General features: G+C 42.7%; 1 protein-coding gene across 2 annotated transcripts in view; it reads left to right on the forward strand.

The window, feature by feature from the left end:
* TMTC1 (transmembrane O-mannosyltransferase targeting cadherins 1) overlaps nt 1-23,829 on the forward strand; it is a 151,514-nt gene that overhangs the window by 36,361 nt on the left and 91,324 nt on the right. For both annotated transcript variants that reach the window (XM_042889622.1, XM_042889623.1), the window contains exon 6: nt 23,505-23,586. In XM_042889622.1, coding sequence (XP_042745556.1) covers nt 23,505-23,586 — 82 coding nt within the window. The remainder of the gene's footprint in view (nt 1-23,504; nt 23,587-23,829) is intronic.

Here is a 23,829-nt window from a genome sequence, read left to right on the forward strand (position 1 = left end):
GACTTGTCTCAAGCTCACAAACGCTGAGGTACTTCAGCAGGAAATTATTTTGAACATCTAGTCCTTGTGTTTAATGCTTTTCTGAGCAGAGAGCTTAGGGTGATAACACGACAGGCTAATCCTTCCAGCAGAGTCCTGGTGTAACTGGGACACATAATCATGAAGATTACTGGGTCATTGGAGCTGAACAGCTGGTGTCATTGCTGTAGCTCTGTTTGTATTAAGTACAGCTGAGTTTCCACATCTCTGGTATCTCCATGACATGAGTTGTGCCCCTACAAGTTTTAGAGTGAGATAACTGACAGTACAGATCTGAACGGCTCTCTAAGCCTGCTTGCAGTAAAGCAATACATACAAGATGATGTCTATGGGAATCTTATTTACTTCTTAAGTAAGAAGTGTTGGAATATTTCTGACCATTTAGTCTTGAGAGCCTTTTCCATTCTGTTAATTCTTATTTCCTTCAATGCTTTGTCTGATGGCAATTGCTGTGCCTTTACTGAGAAGAGATGTATTCTCTCTGCCTTAGTAAAAGAAGAAACGAAACAAACCAACCCAACAGAGGAAAGATGGGCTGTAAGTGATGACTTCTTAAAGTAGTGCCCTTCCTTCTGTCAGAGGAACTGGTAATAGGTTATTTGGCTCATTAGATATAGTCCTCTGTTAGCCAATTTATGTCCATTTACTGTTATCTTGGTATTGTCTTTTAAGATGTATGCATTTCTTTGTCTTTTCTTCTTTGTTTGGAATACCTGTGTATTTTAATATATGTGAAATCCGAAACACAAAACCAAGGAAACTGAGCAAGTTAAAAACAAGTAAAAAGACTGGTGTTAAAAGTGTGAGAATCCAGTGGTGTAATTCTTTATTTCCTGTATATTTCTAAAGAGGGGAAATAGAGGATTGCCATGGGTTGTTACTAAATAATTCAACTATTAATTCAAATTATGAAACCATTAGTTGTAAATGAAACAACTTAAACCCTTTTACTGGCATTGTCTAGGCAAGCTTTGTATTGTGACAATGGCTGAGACTCTCTAGAACAGCTGCCTTCACTCTGACCATGAGAAGGTTATGTTTAGTGTGCTTGTTTTTATTTTTATTTATTTGCTTTGGTCAAGTACCATGACACACTCAGCAAATTACGCTTTTCATTCTGACTTGCAGCCATTCTGAAAAAAACATAGAACAAAAAATATCAGCAACTGAAAATGTGTGGGATAAAAAAACATACCACCAATGTCCCCCTGAAGTTTAAATTTCCTTAATGGGAGAGTGAAGCAGGAGAGAATGTCCTGAGTTATCTTGGCAACTAGAGAAAAAGGAATATGAAGTGGAATTATTTTGGGTAGCGGCTGCTGCTTATACCTTGTTGAGCACTATTACAAAAGTGGTCTAAGTGAGGTGAGCAGTGAAACTTGAGATTTAAAACTTAGATGACTTTCTTTTCATGTTAATCAGGAAACTTGGTTCTTCGTGTGCTCTTCTGGGCTCCTCGAGGTGCTGGCCTTTTGGAGACTTGTGCTCCCTCTTCAAGAGCATGCTGGATGGGGTTCTTTTGCCACGCTTTTGGGATTCTTCTTGCTCTTTGTGTAAAAGTCTGAATGGCTGTGTGAAAGTTGTGTAGATGGTAAGCAAAGACAGTATGATTTAATGAGTATAAGAAAAGGCTGACCATGGCAATGCACTTCCCAGAGGAAGAGCTGCTCTCTTTGCCATGAATTTCCATCCATGAATTTCCACAGAAACAGAAAGAATGCTTTTACTGAACAGGAGTGACTTGCTCTGAGTTAGACAGTTTAAAAAGGCTGCTAGATCATTAAGGGAAGGGCAGATGCTCCCATAGCTCCCATTTCCCTTGGAAGGTGAGTAGGCAGCTTGGCACAGTCCTAGCACAGCCCCGGAGCTGGCTGACCTTTCTTCAGCCTCGAGGTAAAGCTGGATTTTTTTTCTAGGCTACAGCAGGTCTCTATGGACGCATGAGACAATACTGTAGCTGCTGGTAAGTGCATTCAAAGACAGATTGGATGGGGCTTTGAGCAACACTGTCTAGTGGGTGCTGTTCCTGCCTATAGCAGGGGAGTTGGAACTGGATGATCTTAAAGGTCCCCTCCAACCCAAACCATTCTGTGATTGTATGGTTGTTGTTTAGGTCACTGCTAGGTGAAGGAAAGCCTCCATAGGATAGGTTGTTGTGCCTGTCAGCAATGGAGTGATGTCATGGCTCTTCAGCTCTGCACCCATCACTCAGCAGTGTTACCAACTCCTTGCTAGCTAAAGAGGGGGGGGAGGGGGAAAGCAAAAAAAAAAAGCTAAAGAGGAAATAACTGAGAGCTGTATAAATTAATGATCTAAAGTGTTTCTGGTTCAGAGGAGACAAAATAAACCTTCTCATAAGTTCAGACGTGTGGTGCTCTGCTCCCTCACTGTGCTCTGACAGCAGTGTGAGGGGAAGGCATTTGACACCTTTCAATATTGGCATCAGGAAGAAACTGAAGCTTCTTAACACCTCCCTGTTCTTGGGTAACTTTAATTTCCTGAAAGCAGAGGAGGGAATGTTGACCTTCCCCCCCCTCTCTCCTAGCTAGACTCCCAGCTAGACTCTGGGAGATAAATTCCGTTGTTTGAGAAACAAATTTGATCTTAAAATGCTTGTTTCCATGGCAGAAATACACTGTAGAGGGCAGCCTCTTGATCTGATGTGAAGGTTAAACATTTCTATAGTGAAGAGCTGCCCTTAGCATTGGGCATAGGATGGCAATGTGCATGGGAGCCACTGAATTCCACTCTGAATAGCAGCCGTGGTATATCAACTCTGTGCTGGGGTCCAAAGAAGTTCCAAGAGCTGAAAATGTATGAGGGTGAGGGGTTTCAGTTTTCCTTCTTAGGTTTCTATTTGCCTGGTTCAGCAAAATCTTCTTCTTGTGGAGCTATGTGTGTTAAGAAACAGTGCCTAAATGGCCAGGAAGCTAAACAGCTCTTATCCATTTACTCTGCTTTTTTCCTCCCTCCTCTCCCCGTGCTGTCGTAGCTCTGGGTTGCCCAAACCAAAAAGATCTGCTCTGAGCATGTGCTGGCCTTTCAGATAAAACCCTTTTGCACTGCATGCTGAATTGCCACATCCCATTCAAGGGCATCCTGCACTCTCACCTGCTGCCTGCTTGAAATCGTCATCATTTCGCTGTTGAACTGGCAGCTTTTCAGGTTGTTCTTTCTGTCTGCATTGCAGAGATGCTGGTTTTAGTTGTTGTTACTTTTAGTGGAAATAACCATTCCAAAACCTGGAAATAATGTCTGGTGTGACTTCCAGTTGCCTTTATATTTCTTTCTGGCCCTGCCATGTTGACGGGAAATAGTAATGGCTTTGCTTTGATGGAATAGTGTTTGTTTATTCTAAAGTAATAAATATGTGTTACTCAGTAGAAATTAAATTGATGCTTTAGTTCTACTTTTCTTTTTGTCCATAAATTTCTTAAGTAAATGGATACGTGTTTATGAATTGGGTACAAAGTGTAAGAAAATGTTCCCGAAAGACTGAAAAATTAATACATATAGAACATGTTGCAAATGGCTTTTAAATAGCTATTGCCTTCATTTTCCTATATTTGAGTGGGAAATCATGCTACAGAGGGAAATAATAAGTCTGCTAAATCTTCAGAGAAGTACAGATGAGGCATCCTTATAACGAGGTATGATTATTAGCAGCTGCTTTTTTCTGTATGGCACTGTGGTATATTTTGATGCAGCATTTGTGGAGGTGTGGTGAGAAAGCAGGAGAGGGCCAGAATTAAGGGAGCTGGCTCTTAAATCTCAGGTTGGCTGAGATTGAAAAGTAATACTGCATAGTAGAAGCATAGTCTAGTAGAAACACTGACAAGACATGCAGTGAGCCACAGGGCTCTATGCTCATTCACCCACCTCTGTGCCCTCCCAGTTGGTTTTCTTTGTGGTTGGTATGTTGTAAAATATTTTTGTGCCTTTTTTTTTTGTTTTCTGTTTTCCTTGCTGTGAAACAAAAGATCTGTCCTTACTCCTGTCTCCTTGCTGTGTGAGTTTTAATTAACGTTGTTGTGAGGAGCGTTAAGAACCTTGGCTAGCAGTGGGATTTTGGCAGTGGTTCAGTCTCCTGGAGAAAAGCATATGCCTTGGACTCTAGAAGCAGAAAAAAACCACAGGTTTTTAGGGTTAAAAATAGTCAGTGAAGTTATTAAAAAAAAAAAAATAAAATAAAATAGTGGGGTGAAAAAAAAAAATTGCTTTTCTTTGACTCGTGTAGTCTGAAGCTCCGGTCTCATTACAGCTTATTTTTTTTTTTTTTTGGAAATGAGGTGTTTTTTCTCCTGTAGTTGGGAGTCATCCCTGCTGAAATCTTTCAAAGAATGTTCATTTTTGCATTGTCTCTGAAATGTATTTTCTTATGCAGCCTTCCCCTTCCCTCCTCAGGATAAAATTGAAAGGGAAATGTTGAAATTTGTCAGCTGTTCTCTTAAAAAAAAAAAAAAAGAGCAAATCCTTTTTATAAAGCAATCAAAGGAGTAGAAATCACAGGATTGCTGTCAGTTCACAGGGGGCAGAAAGGTCCAGGAGATACGTGCCATGTTCTCACGGCTAGGGCTGTTAGTATCAGCCTTTTCTCAATCATTGATATTAATGCTTTGATGGAAACAGATCTCTGTTTCAGACAGTACCGCAGTTCTAAGTTGAGAAATCAGCAGTGGAACAAAATGGGTGCAGTAACCATCTGTGATGTTTGGTGTTAAACCAAAACATCAGAAAGGAGCATGCAGTGCGTTACTTGAATGGTCCTGCAGTGTCCCAGAGCCTCAGGTGCACTGGGATCCTTCTCAGGAGTGTCAGTGCATTGGAACAGGCTGGCCAGGGAGGTGGTGGAGGTCACCATTCCTGGAGATGGTCAAGAACCATGTGGATGTGGCACTGAGGGATGTGTGCTTATTGGTGGGGATGGGTTGGGGATGGGGTAGATGACCTTAGAGGTCTTTTCCAAACGTTATGATCCTATGCCCCGGCAGCACGGAGCTGCTATTTTTTGTTTGCTTGTGTTTCGTGATTGATTTGAACAGAGTGACCGATTGCAAAATGCACATAGGGAAACCCATGTTTTGTGTTGTTAGGAGTCACATCTGCAGCTCCTGCAATACAGGTAGCTTCATTCTGGGAACAGTTCTTTATTTTCCACATGCTTGCTCCTAAAGCTGGCCACAAAGCAGCATGGGAACATCTGGAAGGTTAGACAACTGGTTCTTCCGAAAACAGCAGGGAATTCATTTGGAGTGGAAAGCTGCACATTGCAGTTCTAAAATTTGAAAAGAAAAAAAAAATTCTTGCTGGCAAAGATGCATTGCGCAAAGTGCAAGCATTCCTTTTTAGATAGAACAAGGAAATCCACATCCCGTGTTCTCCTGTTTCATTTCCAATGGTGGTCACGTTCTAAACTTCTCCATGTTAGGCATTACAATGAATTGTTCCATTGAATTCACTCTGTGGAGATGAAGTCCTTGAAACTAAATTTCTGGAGTGCCAACTGGTAGACTGTGTGCTGGGCACCTTGCATTCATACAGAGAACCACAGATAATGGTTATTTTTGTCCTGAAGAGAAGCCAAGCAGCACGGTGTGCTGGGTTCAGCAGTGGTCACCTTGAGATGGGTTCTGTGGTGGGATGCTGCAGCTGTGGGGCTGTTGGGTGCTCCCCTCTCATACCCAAGGAGGTTGTCTGACCTCAGCGTGTCAGGGACTGTTTGGTCTCTGGATTTTTGCTAAAGCAGGTGTCTGAGGTATGATTGCCTTGGCACAGACAATCTGTAAGCCATAAAGCAGATATCCCCACCTTATTTCTTCAGAGTTGCCTCTGCCAAACTGCTGTAAGACTGGCTGGCATTCAGGGCTCTGGATATGCTCTTCTCCAGCCATCTCATTACTGATTTTAAACATATGTTACCATATCAACTTTATTTTGTAGTCTCCTTTTTTTTTTTTTTTCCCAGTCAAAACCCAGTCTGTCTATGCACTGCTATTGTGAGATGACAAAAGCTTTTCCATTTGTGAGTCTGGCTCCTTAACTGACCTGCAGAGCAGCAAATGAAAAGCTAGCCCCATGCTTTGTGAGGCTCTGCAGCCTGTTTCTCCATCAAAGCTGAGGCCACTTGCTGGGAACTCAAAGGCAGGGTTGCCAAGAGGGTGAAGATATCCTGCACTCTTTAGTGCAATAAGTACTAGATCTAAAATATGTTTTTTCTCCATCAGTAACTCTATTTTTCTTAGGGCCTTGTGGTTAGAGTCTGCTCTGTGTCTGGACTGTTTGGATTTTTGGCGAACTGTGTCTGAGGGAGGTCTACTCTGTCTGCAGCCCAAGGAGAGAAAGAGGGTCCCAAGAGGACAGCTCGAAGGGAAGGGTGGCCCTGCATGCCCCTTCCCTTTCACTGCTGATCAGAGGGATGGCTAGGGAGCATCCTTTCCCTTGACAAAAGTTAGCCTTCATGGATATTCCCCCCCCTGCTCCTCCTACTCTTCTTGCGGAGGTTTCCAGCTGCTTTCATCAGTATTCGGGCATGTGGCTTGATGCCTGTTGTTTCAGGGGTGGAGATCGATCTGTCAGCCTCGCATTGCACGCAATGGTTGCAGGAGATGAGCAAAGAGGGCAGTGGAGGGTGGGAAGGCAATGATGTGCTCACACAAGCATTGTAAATTCTGCACAGTGGGTCAGTGAGCGCCAGGAATGCCAGCAGGACATGGATCAACAGCACCCGGTGGAATTGTCTCATTCTCCATCAAGTGTTGGCCCTGAACCAGAGGTTGTTGTAAAAAATAATAATAAAGAAGTGGAAAGAAGTCATGATTCTTGCCGTGAAATCAGCGAGAGGAGGCCGTTGACAGAAATGAAAGTGGGATGGAGTCCACGGGGTTTCAGCTTCCCTTTCTGTAGCCTGGTGAAGGCTGATATTATTTACATCAGATGTGGCTTTGCAAAGTCAGTAAGAGAGGTCAGCAGGAAAGCAAAAAAAAAAAAAAAGAAATATATGAGGTACCTGACATGGTCAGATTTTAAAGTCAGCTTGTGTACAGTTGGGGAATGGCTGAAGGAGATTCTGTCTAATACAAGTCCCTGTTCTGCAGATGTTATTGCAGAGGCAGCCACAGGATCTGTATGTGCACCTGGTCAAAGACACTGGATTGGGCATTGAGCCTCGCTCTGTGCTCAAGCAGGGAGAGCCTCTGGCAACCAGCAGTGCCACTGTGCATGCTGGATGCAGCTGCTGCTTCCAGCCTGCCCTTCCCATCCCAAGCAGATGAGAAGGCAGTGTGGTGACCTCAGGTTTTCAGTATTCCTGCCAGCACAGGAGCTGCCAACAGCGGTGTGCAGCCTGTGCCAGCAAGGAACCACAGCAGAGCACAGCCTGCTGACCTTGCAGGAAGGAGGGATCAGGCACAGCCCCTGCTAACAGAGTGAAAATTAAATTATTAGATTTTGTTGTAATGGAGGGAAAAAAAAAAAAGATAAAAAGACATCTTGAAAAGCTTAGCTTAAAACAAAGTTGGTTTTTTTGTTAACCCTAAGCATCTGCAACAACAACAAAAAAAGAGAAAAAGCATTTCTCAATGAACAGTATGCTTTGATTCTGTTTTGGACATTTGCTAAATAAGAAATGTTGAAAAAGAGTTAGATTCAACAACAGCTATGGTTTTCCCAGGGGCGGGATAGAAAGAGAAGGCTATTAAGATGCTGCTCCTTATCCTCCCAGCCTAGTTTTTTGAAGACTGGCCATTGCAACTCCACTTCTTTTCCCTGTGGAGCTCATAGATATGCAGTGTGGGGCTGGCAAAGTTACTTGCAATTCTGGATTGCAAGATAGCCAAAGTGTTTCAATTGATGCAAACACTCCTCCTTTCTACAAGCATTTTAGAAATTGTATTGCTTCCTTCAGAAATAGACTGCATGCATTAACAGTGAAGCCCGTGTCATAAAAAGATGAACCAAATTGGATCAGTTCTCTTTAGGAAAAGGTATTCCACTCAACAGTAAAAGCCTCTTCTGAGCCACGGCAGAGCAAGTTCAGAGGCAACTCCATTTTATCACGGATTTGCAGCATCAGTATGTAAAGGAAAAGCAAGAAATGTCATCTGCCTGGACTTGTGTGAAGTGTTTGACACCGTCCCGCATGAGATCCTGGTTGTCAAATTAGAGAAAAATGGATTTGATGGATGGACCACTCACTGGATAAGGAATTGGCTGCATGGTTGCACCCAGAGGCTTGTGGTTAACGGTTCAGTGTCCAAGTGGACACTGGTGATGAGTGGCATTCCTCAGGGATCAGTGCTGGGACCAGTGTTTTTTAACATCTTTGTAGGCAACAAGGACAGTGGGATTGAGCGCAAACTCAGTAAGAGCAGTTAACACACTAGAGGGAAGGGATGCTATCAAGAGGGGTTTGGACAGGTTTGAGAGGTAGGCCCATGCCAACCACATGAAGTTCAACAAGACCAAGTGGAAGGTCCTGCATCTGGGTCAGGGCAATCCCAAGCACAGCTACAGGTTGGGCAGAGTAAGAACAGCCCTGAGGAAAAGGATTTGAGAGTGTTGATCAATGACAGATTCAGCATGAGCCAGCAGTGTGTGCTCGCAGCCCCAAAGGCTAGTTGTATCCTGGGTTGTAGCAAGAGAAGTGTGACCAGCAGGTTGACAGAGGCAATTCTCCTTCTCTGCTCTCTTGAGACCCCACCTGAAGTACTGCACCCAATTCTGAGGCCCCCAACACAGGTCCAGAGGACGGCTATGAAGATGATCAGAGAGCTGGAGCACCTACCCTATGAGGACAGGCTGAGAGAGTTGGGGCTTTTCAGTCTGGAGAAGAAAAGGCTTCAAGGGGACCTTATAGCAGCCTTCCAGTACCTGAAAGTGGCCTACAGGAAAGCTGGGGAGGGAACTTTTTTAAGGGCAGGTAGTGACAGGAGAAGGGGAAATGGCTTTAAACTGGAAGAGCGTAGATTTAGAGTAGATATCAGGAAAAAATTCTTTACTGTGAGAGTAGTGAGACACTGGAGCAAGTTCCCCAGCAAGGTTGTGGATGCCTCCTTACTGGAAGCGTTCAAGGCCAGGCTGAATGGGGCTTTGAGCAACCTGGTCTAGAAGGAGGTGTCTCTGCCTATAGCAGGGGGGTTAGAACAGGATGATCTTAAAGGTCCCTTCCAACACAAACCATTCTATGAAACTGAATTCCCCTCTCATCAGAGCTCCTAGCTGCTGCAACGCAAGGAGCTCCAATTAAGTGATGTTGCTCTTTGCTCCCTCTCCAGATTCTGTTAATTTGTGTAAAATACTGCAGGAGCTGGTCTGCTTCTTTAATCTGTATTTACATAAGGATGTAATAACCTCTGTTCCTTCTCTCTATGCCTCCTGGTCCCCATCTCTGAATTAAACATTTGAGGATAAATTGGGAAGTTCGTTTCATGAGATACCTGCAGCACTACAACTGACCTTCAGGAGTTTTTTTTTCCTTCAGTACTTTTCATAAGGAGGCCAAATCATTTAAACCAGCTGGAAGATCTCTTAGCAGCTACAGTTCTATAATCATTTCCCTCCCAGCTTATAAAACTGGCTTTCTCCAGTTTGCTGCCAGGCTTTCATTGCAGATTGAAAAAATAAAGGTCTCTGAGGACCATGGGCTTCTCAACTCTCCTAGAGATCGATTGGATCAATTTGCCTCTGTGTGTTTCGATGTCTGTGTCCTAATTCTGTAGACAGCTGCTGTGGCGTGTTGTCAGGTGCCTGTTTGCAAAGGGACAGAATCCTGGATCTGATCAGGGGAGTAAAACAAGCCTATTAGAGGTTAAAAGCAACAAAAAATAGGGGAGAAGTGGGTAATGCTCTGTCATAGGTACCAGCGAAGCTGGCAGAACTTTTCTTTTTACCTGAGGCAAGCAGCCTATGGAGTAATACAGTGTGTGTGATTTCGTCAAGACTTAAAGCTCATGCAGATGATTTGTAGTGATTTCATAACACCAGTTTTATTAAGTTGCCTGAAGCACTCTATGTTCATCAGCACTTCGCCTTGGCTCACTCCATCCATCTTGTAAAATTCTTGGTCAAAAGTGCCCTTTCCTCTCTTCTGTGTGCTAGCCCTGAGCTATCAATTCAGGGAAACAAAGCTGAAGTAGATGAAATAGCTTTGCTCAAGTACTTGCAGTTGGACAAGATTCTGCTCTCCAGAGGAGGCTTTGATGGGCAGCAGCTATGTAGGCGACCTCTACCCTGCTGCCTCTGCTCCTCAGGAAGTCCTGCAGCAAAAGAACTCTGCCCTGTGCACGCTTATCAGGACAAACTCAGAAGTAAGGCTGGCACTTGTGGTGTGTGCGCCTCCTACGCCAGCCACTTCAGGTTTGTGTGTTGGCCAAATTCCATAGAAACTGTTGTTTCTCAACAAGCTGGGATTGACAAATTAAGTTTGGTGTGAAAGCTTATGTGCTTGCTAAAAAGACGTGGCTATTCCCTTGCGGGATGCATGGCCCCTTTCTGTGTGGGAGATGGCAACATGTTGGGCTCATCATTGCTATCCTTGGGCCTCTGCGGGGAATGGTGTCCCCCTGGCATGGCTTTTTTCTGCCTCTGGCTGTTCTCAGAGAGCCCAATGGCCTTAGGTGAGGATATTGCTCTCTGGTGAACAAACTGAGACTGCTAAATCAGTAGATTTGTTTGGCATTATTGTTAATCTTGTTCTTCTCAGAATGGCCTTTTTTCCTCCGGGTCTGAGGGCAAGAGTTATGCATAGTTAATTCAAGAATGTTTTTCTTCTCATACTGGTTAAATGAACTTCAAAAGTAAACAAGGCAATATAAAAAAGAAGAAAAAAAAAAGGAAAGAGTATTTTGGAATAAGTAAAGCATTACTATTTCACGAGACTTTTCCTACTGTGATATATTTTGTAAAAAGACCCCTTTCCTTTGTGTTGATAATAGATGTAATTTGACAGTTTTTAGAATGGCTTATAAGCAACAGCCGGTCTTGACACTTCATTTTGAATTATGCTTTAAAATATTGCCTTTGTTTTTGCTCTACAGTTCAGATTTCTGTGATTTGTTTTTGTTTAGCTTGTGGGTATGTTGGGTGCTTTACTCGTTTAATTGCATTTTAACCACAAGATTATATGTGATTGGCACTTGGAACAAGCCTTTGTTTCTCTGGGAATGGTTGTGAAATAGCAATTCTGATTGCTGCTTTACGGATATTACGTTTAATCAATAACTCAAATACAGAAATAATGGCAGCTTTCTGTCCTCAGTTGTGGCTGGCAATATTACTCACGCTTGCTGATACTTCTTTCTTAATTATTCAGTGAGGACCTATTTATTGTGCTTAATAATAGGTTCAAACATATGCACTGCAAATATCAAAGAGTAACAAGAAGAGAAAAAGAGGCAGTTAATGAAAATGTGTGTTTCCTGTGAGCAAATCTATGTAAGAATCTTGGTATCAGCTTTGTTACAGAATTGCTCATCCTGGGAGTTCTTTACCAGTGAATGTGGGAATTCCAGTTCTCCTGTTTTAGCTGGATCAGGCCTGATGCCAAGCTGAGAAGTAGAGGATATGCCTCCATTTTTCCATGGTGACTCTTGTGATAGCATTCGAGGATGAGTTTCTGGCTGCGTCCTTGTTTGTGAGTAGCAGTTGTCCCAAGAGGCTGCTGCGACAGGACTCCAACCACTCTCCCGCCTCAGCACTCAACGCCCTTCCTGCTGGCCTCTTGTCCAAAACCTCCATCCCATCCCACTCCATCTCCACTGGCCAGGCAGCAAGCTGACATGATGGCAACACCTACACCACAGCCTGCCTTGGCTTTTACTGGCTATGTGTCCTCTTTGGCCAAGCACCATGACAAAGGCTCTCCTTCAACCTCTGTGTCATTTTGTCTGGACATCAGCACCATTTTTATGAGATCCCACCACTGGTGTTTGTCTGGACAATCACAGACCACGAGAGTATCCTATGAGGCACCCAGCACTTCTCTCATGATGTGAGCCTTCTTCTCCTTGCCTCTGCCAGCCTGCTTTCTCCTACCAGGGTCCTGTCTGCCTGCACCCTCACTCCATCAGTGGCTGTACTTTAGTTTTTGGGCTCAGTCAGCCCCTCTGTGTGGCTAAGCCACCCGGCAGGAGCTCCCCAGCCAAGTCCTAGCCTTTGAAAATACTGCCAGTGTCATGCCTTGTAGAGGCAAGCATTGCTGTCTCCTTTTGGTTGGCTTTTTTGGGGTGGGTGTGATGCCAAAGTGGGCAACCCTTGGCAGAATGGAGATGTGTTGCACTGGGGGACTATGACGGGATTTTTGTTACAAGATGTTCTTGTTAAAGTGATCTTGGCTGTGGCCTACTTGAGCCGCCCAGACATTGGTGACATCAGAGGCTATGAGCAAACTTCATTATACATTTTCACGCATTTGCCTCGAGCCAAACAGACAACATACCTTCTCTCCTTAGGTTTCTGGGAATGTTTGGTCATCCGTATAAATACACAGCTGAGTATTACTGAGTGTCAGCTCCTGTACCATCCTATGAAAGTTTGATGTGGCTGGATATGCATTACAGGCTGTTGCAAACTCCCCAAGGCAGAAGCTGCTCATATTTTTGGCTGAGTGCAACATCCCGATAGCTTTCTTGTGAGCAACTATGCAGGATCTTCCACGTGAGCCAAGTTTTTAAATATCAGAATGAAAGCCCACTTTTGTGGCAGAAGGAGACTACAAAATGGTGTAGTTTTCTTGCTGTTACTTATTTTTGGAAGTTGCCAGTGCAGTTCAAAGAGATTATCTTAGTGACTTACAGACGGCTGGGATATTTGTGGTCTCATTTTTCTGGCAGTAGATGAGACTGAGTTGCGGTCAGAATAGGATAAAATATAATTATTTTTTTCTAATTCTGCCAAGTTTCAGAATTATTCTTTTATTGATGTGCTTTTAGCTTTTACCATTTATTATCTGTTTAGATGAGATAGAAAGAGGGCTTTGCAAAGAAAATCCATTTAAAGCAAGGCACTAATCTTTACTAGCTATTGCGGAGTTTAATTTGTACTTTTTACAAATGAACCGTATCAGAACAGAGCCATGAGTGTCTGTGATGAAAGAGTGGGTCCATTTTTAATTTGAAGAATTTAAGGATTTGTGTGTAGATGATTGAGTGGAAAAGCGACAGAGATGAAAGTTGCTGGAAGTACATTGTTTGGTATTTCATGCCAACAGTAATAACACAGGCACAATTTACTTACAGGGCTTCTGACAAAAACAGTCATTTGCTGCCAATTTTTGAATTGTTTTCTTTCAGATTCTTTCTGTGTTGCTGTATAACTTTGGCATTGAGTTGCATTTGATTGAGAACATCAAAAAGTTTCACTGAAAGGATACCATCTCTGAAGAATGTTATTTTTCTTCTTCTCTATATTGCTAACAGACTTGTGTCATTCATATTTAAAAAGAACAAGCTATTCTTGAGGTTGTTAAAAATAACAGACGGTTTCCTAACAAGAGGAGAGCGAGGAAGTTGCTTTTTTTTTTTACCATTTATTTTGTATTTAGAGATGGCTTGACATACTCGTGGATTACTTTATTTAATCTGACGGAAGCAAAGGGACACGCTAGATCAAAATGTCAGATTAGGAATTTTCCAGAAAGGAAATATCCTCTTCCTGAAATATTCGTCAGTGACGTCCAGAGAACTGTTCTGTGAGTTGCTGGTACATGGGTTTCATTTTGAAAGAAAAGTTTGTGGAAAACATGCAGAGCTTCTGCTTGCAGATAGTGCAGCTGAATTTAGTGACTCCTCCACTGATGTCTGGTGACAGAAGGTCTGGATCCAAGCATGGGTCACCCCCTTCCATTCCATCATAGGTATCTGGGAGAGTTCTCAGTGTAAACGATTAGCTTATAATCCCTTGTAATTGACAGAGAATCTTCAGGGGAATCCATGTAGGCTTTATTGGTCTTCATCTAATAGCACGTATAAGCAGATTTCCATTAATTGGTTATTGGACATTCAGGCTGATGGACTTCTTCAAAATACTCTCTGGTTTACCGTCCTGAAAATCTACAGTCTCTGCATGACCACAGCAGCGTAATAACTGCTCCTCTTTCCATCTTATCTCAGTATGAAGGACTCAAACTGCAGATATGTGGTTTTTTTCCACCCCCTTCGCCAACTAAGTGAAAAATGTGCATTTAAATTGAACTTGACAGGCAGTTTCTGGATTACAAGTAAATTGTGGAAGTATTAAAGAAATCTCAGAACAAATACGTTATGAAAGAAAACAACACTTTTCAGGCTATATTTAGAAGGGGGGGCATTTATTGTCTCCCCACATTTCTTTTCAAATTCTGCCCAAGTCTCGTTCCAAAACAAAAGCTTTTACTTACAGGCTTACTTGATTTACCAGAAATGCTCAGAACATTATCTGCTTCTCAAAGCAGTGTAAAAATTTCCCATTTGTGCTGACTCCAAATGATAATTTGAAAAATATAACTAATTTCAGCAAATGTATTTAAAAAAAAAAATCAAGCATTCAACCTGATTGAGAGCAGACTCAGCTATAAAACTTTGCTGTCTTCCCCTCCTTGCTCAAATCAAACTCTTTAGCTGTACCAGTGAGTTATTGACATTCCTTAAAGAGCTGCTTCGGGAGCTCTGAGGCTTGGGACCAGATGAACTTTACCTACCCCTACACTTACAATCAGTGCGTGTCACTTTATTTAGGGCTGATGAGCAGATGAGGAGGTGCTGAGCATCTTCTCAGGGAGAGCTCTTTGCAGTTCCTGGCACACATCCATCCCTGCCCAGGGTTGTTCACTGAGTCTCCACACTCCGTGTTCTGGGGCTGGCTGCCTGCATGGTGTCGTCTGATTTTTATTTTGAAAACATTTTTTCCTTTCTCTCTTGATTTTTTCTGGCATTTCATTTGAAGCTGGGATAGCTTGCTGTAGTTAGCAGTAGTATATACAATTTGCTGCATCTTTCCTCTGGCAGACATTGATTTCTGTGCCCTTTCTCTGCTGTGGTTTACTGATGGAAAAGGTTTGTTTCTTCTCTTCTGCTCTGTTGAAGCCTTTTGCTTTAATTTATTAGGTTTACTTACTGGGATTCCAGACAAAGACAGCAGCAAGAAGCAAGAGCCTTAGTTTCCTAATTGCACATGCACAATTTCAAGCCACCAGGGTTCCTTCTGTAGCTCAGCAGACTTCTTGGACCAAAGTTTGTGTTTATTGACATGAAATGCTTTATGGAGAGCATCAAAGCAATGCGGCAGGCCTCCACATCTTTTATGGTTTGTTTGTAAATGTTTACTAGGACACTTGCTTCCCAGGGACACCTCCATAATTTCCACTCACAGTAATGGAGGCTCATGCATGGCTGGAGGATAACCTCCTCCTTTTTCCCATTAAAGGCATTTTTTTGTGATTAGGGATCCTGTTTTAGCTACCTCGCAGCCCACACACTCCATACAGCACACAGTGGGTTTCCATGCAGCCCTGTTACCAAGCCCATGAGCCCGGCTCTTGTGCTGTGCTGTGTTTTGGGGCAGCCTGTATTCACAAGCTGCCAGCTTTCTGCAGAGACGCAGAGGTAGCAGTCGTTCTGCAGGAATCCTGGCTGTCCTCTGTGTTTTCAGGCCATCTGCTTGTGCTAGGTTGGTTAGCTGAAAGCACAGCTGCTTCCTGAAGCAGTGCTGCACTGGGGAGACAGGCTGCTCCCGCTGCTCATGTCACGGCTCAGATCCTCAGTGCTCACTGGAGACACGACAAATTGAGTGGCAGCAGGTTCCTTGGATACTGCCACTGTATCTCTTACAAAAGCAGAGGTCTGAGTTTCTCCCTGTATCTCTGTCCTTTTCTTCCTTTCTCTTCAGTTCTCCTCACAGAATCATGGAGTCATTTGAGTTGGAAGGGATGCTTAAAAGCCATCTTGTCCAACTCACCTACAATGAACAGGAACATCCAGGTAGATCAGGTTGTTCAGAGCCCCTGACCTTGAGTGTTTCCAGGGACGGGGAACACTCCTCCACCTCTGTGGGCAACCTGTGCAAGTGCCTCACCACCCTGACTGTAAAAACTTCTTCCTTATATCCAGTCTAAATCTTCCCTCTTTTAGTTTGAAACCCTTTGTCCTATCACCACAGACTCTGCTAAAGAGTTCGTCCCTTTTTCTTACAGACCCCTTTAGATACGAAAAGGCCTCTCTCAGATCTCTCTGGACCTTCTTTTCTCCAGGCTGAGCAGTCCTCCTTCTGTACTCATTCCTGTCATGCCTCCTTTGCCTTCTTTCTTCTTTATCCCCTCTCATCTTTTTAATACTCAAACGCAGCCTCTTACTCATCTGCATACGTTCAGTTCTCTACATCCAAGCAGGTTGTCTCCTCCACACTGGGCACAGGCAGTGCCAGAGAGATGCTTGAATATCAGTTGCTTTGCAGGAGCAATTGCAAGGAGAGTGATGCTGTTCCTGCTGAGTTGTGTTAAAATCACAGGACCATTAAGGTAACCCCAGCCCATCCCCACCATGCCCACTGACCATGTCCCTCAGTGCCACATCCACATGGTTCTCGAACACTTGCAGGGATGGTGACTCTACCACCCCCTGGGCAGCCTGTTACAATGCATCATTACTCTTTTGGGAGAAAAAGTGTTTCCTAACATCCAACCTGAACCTGCCCTGGTGCAATTTAAGGCTGTTACCTCTCCTCCTATCTCTGTTATCTAGGAGAACAGGCTGACCCCCATCTCGCTATAGCCTCCTTTCAGGTCGTTGAAGGGAGCAACAAGGTCTCCTTTGAGCCTCCTAGGGCTAGAGAACCAGGTGAACTGATAAAAGTCTCTATCTCTCCTAAGCAATGCAGATAGAGATTTTTTTTTCCCCCTAGTGGCTTGTCATGTTCCCAGAAGCAGAGTGAGTTGTTGCTGAAAGCAACAGCAGGAACATCTCTGCAGTTTCTCTTGCTAAATGACGAGACCCTGCTCCAAAGTACACAGCCACAAAAGTTTTCTCCACAAAATGGTTGCATGATTTGTCGATATGGGCAAAGCAATGATTTTTCTTTCTAATTGCTCTTTCAGAAATGGTCTGTTTTACCTGGGACCTTCAGGGAAGAAAATAAATTCAGCTTGACACAAATGCCTGGAATGGAAAACTTTCAGCCTGAATGAATAAAGCTTGTCAAAAGAACAAGCAGAAGAAAAATAGGGGTTTGTAGCTAAGCACATGGAGCAGCTAAAGCCTAGATTCTGTTGTCAGTGCTGCATCTAAAGCAGTTATGTGAATATCTCTATACTGGACTTCAGCTGGCCTAGGACACAGGATATGGCATCTAGTGGTGGATTCAAGGCTTTGTGTGTGAGACACAGAGGAATTAAAATGGCTGAAATCAATGAAAGTTTTAAATGGAAGGCACAGTGCTTTGGTTTCCTGAGATCTGGTGGAAGGTGGTTGTGCTTTGGTGAGGTCTTATTTTTCATGCTAGCCCTGCTCCACCTTGTCTCCTTGTCGAGTCAGAGGAATGTCTGGTATGAGAGGAAGTCCTTTTTCATCTTGGTTACATCTTTGATCAGTTAAGGTTGTTTTGCAATCTTCCTTCTTTTTATTTTCTCTCCCTGTACCACTACTATGCCTTTCCCTCTCCCTTTCCCTCTTTCTCCTAGATTTCTCCCTCCATTTTCACCCCAAAAAGAAAGAGGTACATTAGCGTAACAGCAGAAAAAGGCCACACATGGGGCCACCTTCTCAGCTATATTATGCCAATGTGGTTGTGCCCTGCTCTGTTTTGTTCTGGGTATCAAATAAAAAGCAAGAACTCCAAACTTATGCTCATAACTGAAAACTTACTTGAAGTGTATATTCCATTATCAGTGCAAATGAGTTGAAGCAGTTGTGACTTTCATAAAATCTTTCCATGGCATTTAAAGTCTGTAAAACTGCTTCTCCTTGTGTGTGTTTATGCATCTGGGTCTGCGTGGGTAGTAGTAGCTGGGGTTTAAGGCTCTCCAGGGAGACAAGGAGCAGGGATACTGCTCCTGCACTGCACTGCAGGGAATGTTGAGACTTCTCATAAAAAGGGAAGCAGAAGTGCTTTTCTTTCTTTTCACTTGCAAAAGTTGTAGCTGTGACTGATATTTCCCTGCATTGACAGGTATTTTAAGGAAGTGAAAAATCCAGACATGTTTGAAATAGATTGTTTTTTCTTTTTCGTTTGTATTTTTTATTCCATGACAGATTGGCACTCCTGTTTTCTGACTGGACTATCACATATAGTTGCCCCTTGATGGTCCTCCCAAAGGAGAAATATAGGCCAAGCTAAGCTGAAAAGCTCCTTCTGTAACCTAAGATGTGGCTGGCTGGGCAGACTGGAACGAAGTCATCTCTAAGTAGAAATGGTAAAGACAGACAGAATCTGAATCCTGTAAAACTTCTGCCATGTCAGAAGGGGAGTCTGTCTTACTGACTAGATGTGAATCTACCAATGATCTGAAGCTTCAGCATTCACTTAAAGCAACCCCTTCTGCGTTGAAAAATGCCTTGATTAGAGGTATCTTGCTCTTATCATCAGGAATTAAGATTAAGATTAACAGCCTTGCTTTTATACTTATCCTTCAAATGTTTTCCTGAACACAAAGGTTCCCAAAGTGTTGGTTCAAAATGCTGTTGGTTGCTGTGAGTTAGATCTGCTTTCTGGGGAGGATGGAGGTGAGAGCAACAATCTTCTCACAGCTGAGAGACCTGCCCAAAACAAGCTCTCGGAATACCGTAGAGCTGTTGTACTTTTGTGTCATTATCTTTTAGATGTCCCCAGTGGGGAGCATCCATCGTACTTACATTTGTTCGCTTCTTTTCCTTGAGAAAGCTTTCAAAGAGAACACAAGAGTTTGTTTTACACTGATACTGAGTCAGCTACACTGTGGGATAAATGTGTTGCTGATAGCGGTTTGTGATATCTCCATGTCACGGCAATTAGCTGCAGCTGAGAAGCTGTCCCACTCTCGTCTGTAAACTCTGGATGCCTTCAACAGTAAAGGCAAATTAAAAAGCTGTCTGCTTCTTAGCAAAGTTTGTTTTGATTAACACGAGGTCCATCTGGTACCAGGAAAGTTTACATTTCTGTAAACTGCACGGTATTGAGTTTTACTAGGCCACCTACTCTGCTGTCTTCAATTATGAGCTCTCCGAGTGCTCTGATGATGTAATTGGTTTCAGGATGAGCTGTGCTTTTCAGGAAGCCGGAGCTGCCAGAGAGCTGTCTTGGCCTTTGTTCAAACTGTGCAAAAGAGGTTCCTGCGTTATTAAGCGCTTTTTGGATTTACTGTTTGTTGTGATTCTCGTTGCTTTAGGGAGTGTTCCTGAAAGGCTTTTAAAAGATAGCAAGTAGCCAATTACATGCTGTTCTGCTCTGTGGGAAAGCTGGCACAAAGCAGAGGTAGAACCTCTGTCCAAGCATGCTTGTTTCTCGCCATTCTGTAAACCCGATGGTATGAACTTCCTGCTCTAACTCCATCTTTTCATCATGAAAATCTGAGAGACCCACATCTTGAAATGTTCACCTTGTTTTATGTTCTGGAGGTAGTATTTTGCTGCATGGGGCTACCGTCCATACAGTTTTTCCTACAGACATCCCACGCCTGCTCTCATGTGGAAATGTGTGTGTGTGTTTTGGCATCGGGAGCCACGTTACAATGGTTGGGTGGAGCAGGTGATAGGGAGTGGCTCCCATTAACAGTGGGATATTTGGCAGCCTTGTGTGGTGTGCAAATGCACAGAAATCTGACCTGTAAATGACTTTATTCAAGGCAGCTATTATAAACAGGTATAAAACAGTTAAGCTTTCGTAAGAGTGATTTCTTTGATTGTCCTAGTTAAGGACAAAATCAAGAGCTTTGGCTGATCCTAAGGCTGTCTGAGCAAAGCTCAGTATGATTTGCAGCTTGCAGGCACATCTAGATTTCACATGCCTATGTTGCACATTCTCTGTGTTGCTAACATTTAGCGAACTTCCAAGTGTCATTTGCAGTTCATTTGATTTTAATGCACAAACATGTATTTTTCTTCACTCACACCAGACGTGAGATATTTTCCTAGTTAACTTTCCTGAACCAAAAAGTAAGCTCCATAGTTGTGGAACCACAGAGTCATAAAGATTGGAAAAGACCTCTAAGATCATCTAGTCCAACTGCCAACACATCTGCACCATGCCCACTAACTGTGTTCCTCAGTGCTGTGTCCACATGTTTCTTGGACACCTCCAGGGTTGATGAGTCCACCACCTCCATGGGCAGCCTGTTCCAATGCATCAGCAGCATTCTTTTGGAGGAGAAATTTTTCCTAATATCCAACCTGAAGATTGGATAAGGTGCTCTGGAAAGCCACATGGATTTTGTAGAACACTGATTAATTGAGGGAAATCATATATTTATATCGCTTGTGCAAGTTGATTTAATGGGAAGACAGCTTGGATACCAAACTCTGAGCAGTGTTCTCTGTCATGGTTTCCAGGTAGACTTCAGGATGGCAGCTTTCTGAAAATGAACTTTTTGCTTCTTGGTTGGACTGTCATGGAAAGAAACGTTTTATAATCAAAGCAGTAAAAAGATTTGGAGGACAGATAAAAAAGTTCTGGACTCTCTGAACGCTCTTGCTTCACCCATTCCTCCTTTTTTACTCTGTTTCCTACTGTGTTGCAGTTCACTGTTCTTCAGTGCAGCGTTGTGATTTGCAGATAGTGCCTATGTAAAGATTTCTTCTTATTTTCTTTTTCCTTGCCATTATTGCTCCACAAACACAAATGGTGAGAAGACTCAAGATTTTCTGAAGGCCTGATCTGAAATCCTGGCAGTGGCCAGAGCTACCACAGGATCTGCCTTTAATTCTGTGGAGTGCTTCAGATTTACTTTTACTTGTAGATAAACTCGTGCCTTAAAACTGTTTGGTAGCTTGTGTGGTGTGGTGTTATACTTGCTGCTAGGAAGGTGTGAGTTTCAGGCATCATTTTAGTTATTTACAGGCAGAGAAAAAGGTCAGGCTGGATGGGGCTCTGAGCATCCTAATCTAGCTGTGAGTGTCCCCGTTCACTGCAGGAGAGTTGGACCAGATGGCCTTTATGGGTCCCTTCCAACTCGAAACGATTCTGCGATTCTGTGAGAACCAAGGTATGAAGAGTTGACCATTGCTTCACGGTACTGCCAAAGATGAAAGAGTATACAGGGAAATGTTATCTTAAGTCTCAGATCCCTGCCCTGCATGTGCAAAGTGGTGGGGTCTGCGTGCTCCCTGTAGCTTGCCTGGATGTGGGCGGTGAGCATGCGGCCCAGAGGTGATGGCAGCTTTGCCAGTTTCAAGTCGCTGGTGTGAGGTAATAGGGTTTCTTGAGGACAAAGTTGGCAAACTTCTTAACACCAATAAAAGTGTTCCTCTGTCTCTAACTGGAGTGTCAGAAAAAGGAAGCTGAACTGATCTGGCTGCTCTTTTTTCAGAATAATTCCACCTAAAGCAAATATTTGTAGTGGAAAATCTCTGCCCAAAGTGTTACAGCTAGTTAAGACTTCAAGCAAGTGAAAACAGGTTCTTCATAATGAAAACAGTCAGGCCGTGTGATTAATAGAGTCTCACCTCCCTCCACCTATAAAAAAATACAAACAAAATGCAACCTAACACTTCTATTCTTGCTGCAAATCACAAGGGGGTTACACTTTACATAAAGGGTTCCAATGGGGAACAAAAGACCAGGATTTGATCCAAATGCTATTAAAGTCGCTGAGAGCCATTCCCTTCGGCTGTGGTGGGTTTTGGAGCAGGGCCATGGTGAACACTTGAAGGCCAGCCTGACCTTTCACAGAGAAGGAAAGCTGGAGACTTAGTTTCATCTCACTTGTACTTACTGGAGCCTGATTAAAATCAGTGGGAGCTCAAAAAACTTTGCACTTCGCAGAGTTCAGCCCTTGAAGATTCATCTGACATTTAAGTCAGATTCTGTGCTTAAATGTCAACATTTCTAAGTAAGTAGTCGCCAAAGATGCAAAGTCATTTGACTTTCTTTGCAATGTGTGGTTGGTTTTAGTTTAGTTTTAGGCGTGATACTTAGAGAAAGTTTTCTGAAGATTGGTTATTTTCTAGAAGGCACCCAGATGTTAAATGCTGACTGTTTCTTGCTGGCTTTGTCGCTATTGCTTTTGTCTGTAATGCAGTTTTTTTTCTCCATCCTTCCGTGGTGACCAGGATTGCAAGCTTCCTACTATAGAATATTTGAACAAAAAGCCAGATATTAATGACTCCTACCAGCATTAGGAAATGCTGTAGTCTTGTTTTTTTTTCCTCTGAGACTTGAAGGGTGGAAGCAGTCAGATGATAAATTGTGCTGAGGAATTTGGGAAGGAAATAAGATGCAGTTTATGTGCTGGATGTTCGCGGGAAAAATGTATGATGCTGTCATGCTTGGAAAACTAACTTGTGTGCAGGTGTTGATTCATTCTGTAATTTCTGTAAATCATTTAAATAGAGTATCCTGGTACTGATTTGTTACGCAGAAGAACCCAAAAATGTTTTGGCTCTGAATTTATTTTGTTTACTTCTTATTTATATCTTCTTGAAATTATCTGTCAGATTTCCAATAGTTTTCTAGTTCCTCTCTGCTTAAAATATTCGTATCTCTTCTGTATTTCTTTCTGTTTCTCAATGCTTTATTACAGTGACAAAAACTCTATCAGGTTCTGTAGAAATGGAATTCTCATTGAATTAATGTCTTAGGGATGGCACCATTTGTTACATTAAGAAGACTCCCTGGAATTGGACAAGTGCTTCTACCCTACAGTAAAATAAATATGTAGCTTAGGCTCCAGATAGAGCTTAATTTTATTCATTGAGAAACAGAAGGGTTTTCATGAGCACTCCTAGGACAATAAACCACCCGTGTGTTTGTGCAGTTAATTATCATAACACCTTGTCAGTAGACTTGTCAGTGATGAAGCAAGTGTGCAGAATACCCTTAAAATACAAAAACTTATTCTAAGTTCAGTTCTACTGGACAGTTTTTTCCCATCTCTGGAGACTGAGCAGGGAGCTGGGAGCAAGGAGGTTTTGCATTTTAATTGTAGACTGAAATTGAATTGTTGTGTTGATACATTCCTTTGGGAGACTGAACACAGCAGTCTCAGTGTGACGTGGGTTTTTCTGGGGATTAAGGAGTTAACTGATGATTTAAAAACAAATGAACATACAGAAAACAAGTCAAAAAGCAAAAAAGCTCCACAGAATTTGTGGGGGAAACTTCAGTGTCTTAGGGCTTGTATTATTTCAAGTAACTTCTGTTTTACAATTGTAGTTCTAACCTTGAAAGGGCTTTGAAGTATAAAGGGGTCTCGTTACAGCAAGGTTAAAATAGAGGGAGGGTGGTTAAAATAAAGCATAACTTTCTTCCAGTTTGAAAAATAAGTTACTGTTTCAGAGTGTTTAAAAATTATTTGTTTCCTTATATTTCAGCTACCTGACTGCAAATAACAATGAGAATTTCTTGTACACTGCAAGACCTTTTTTGAAGAGAGCTGCTCTGGTAATAAGCTATGTAAGTACGAATGGACTTGACCACGTGTTTCTGTTTGTGACAAGAATGAGCATTGTGTGGTAGTGTCCCAAAAGAGTCAGAAAGCTGAGGTGGTGGATGTTAAGCAAAGTTAGTGTTGGAAAATGGTCTAGAAAACTTCAGCTGGGCACAAACTATTATTGTGTTTTTGGTTCAGATTTTCTTTTAATTTATAGTGGTTGCCATTATAATTACATAATCATCTGTAAACCTTTCCTGCCCTAA

The sequence above is a fragment of the Lagopus leucura genome, unplaced genomic scaffold, assembly GCF_019238085.1.
Source record: "Lagopus leucura isolate 7727_CA_CO unplaced genomic scaffold, USGS_WTPT01 Super-Scaffold_100159, whole genome shotgun sequence".
Classification (NCBI taxonomy): Eukaryota; Metazoa; Chordata; class Aves; order Galliformes; family Phasianidae; genus Lagopus; species Lagopus leucura.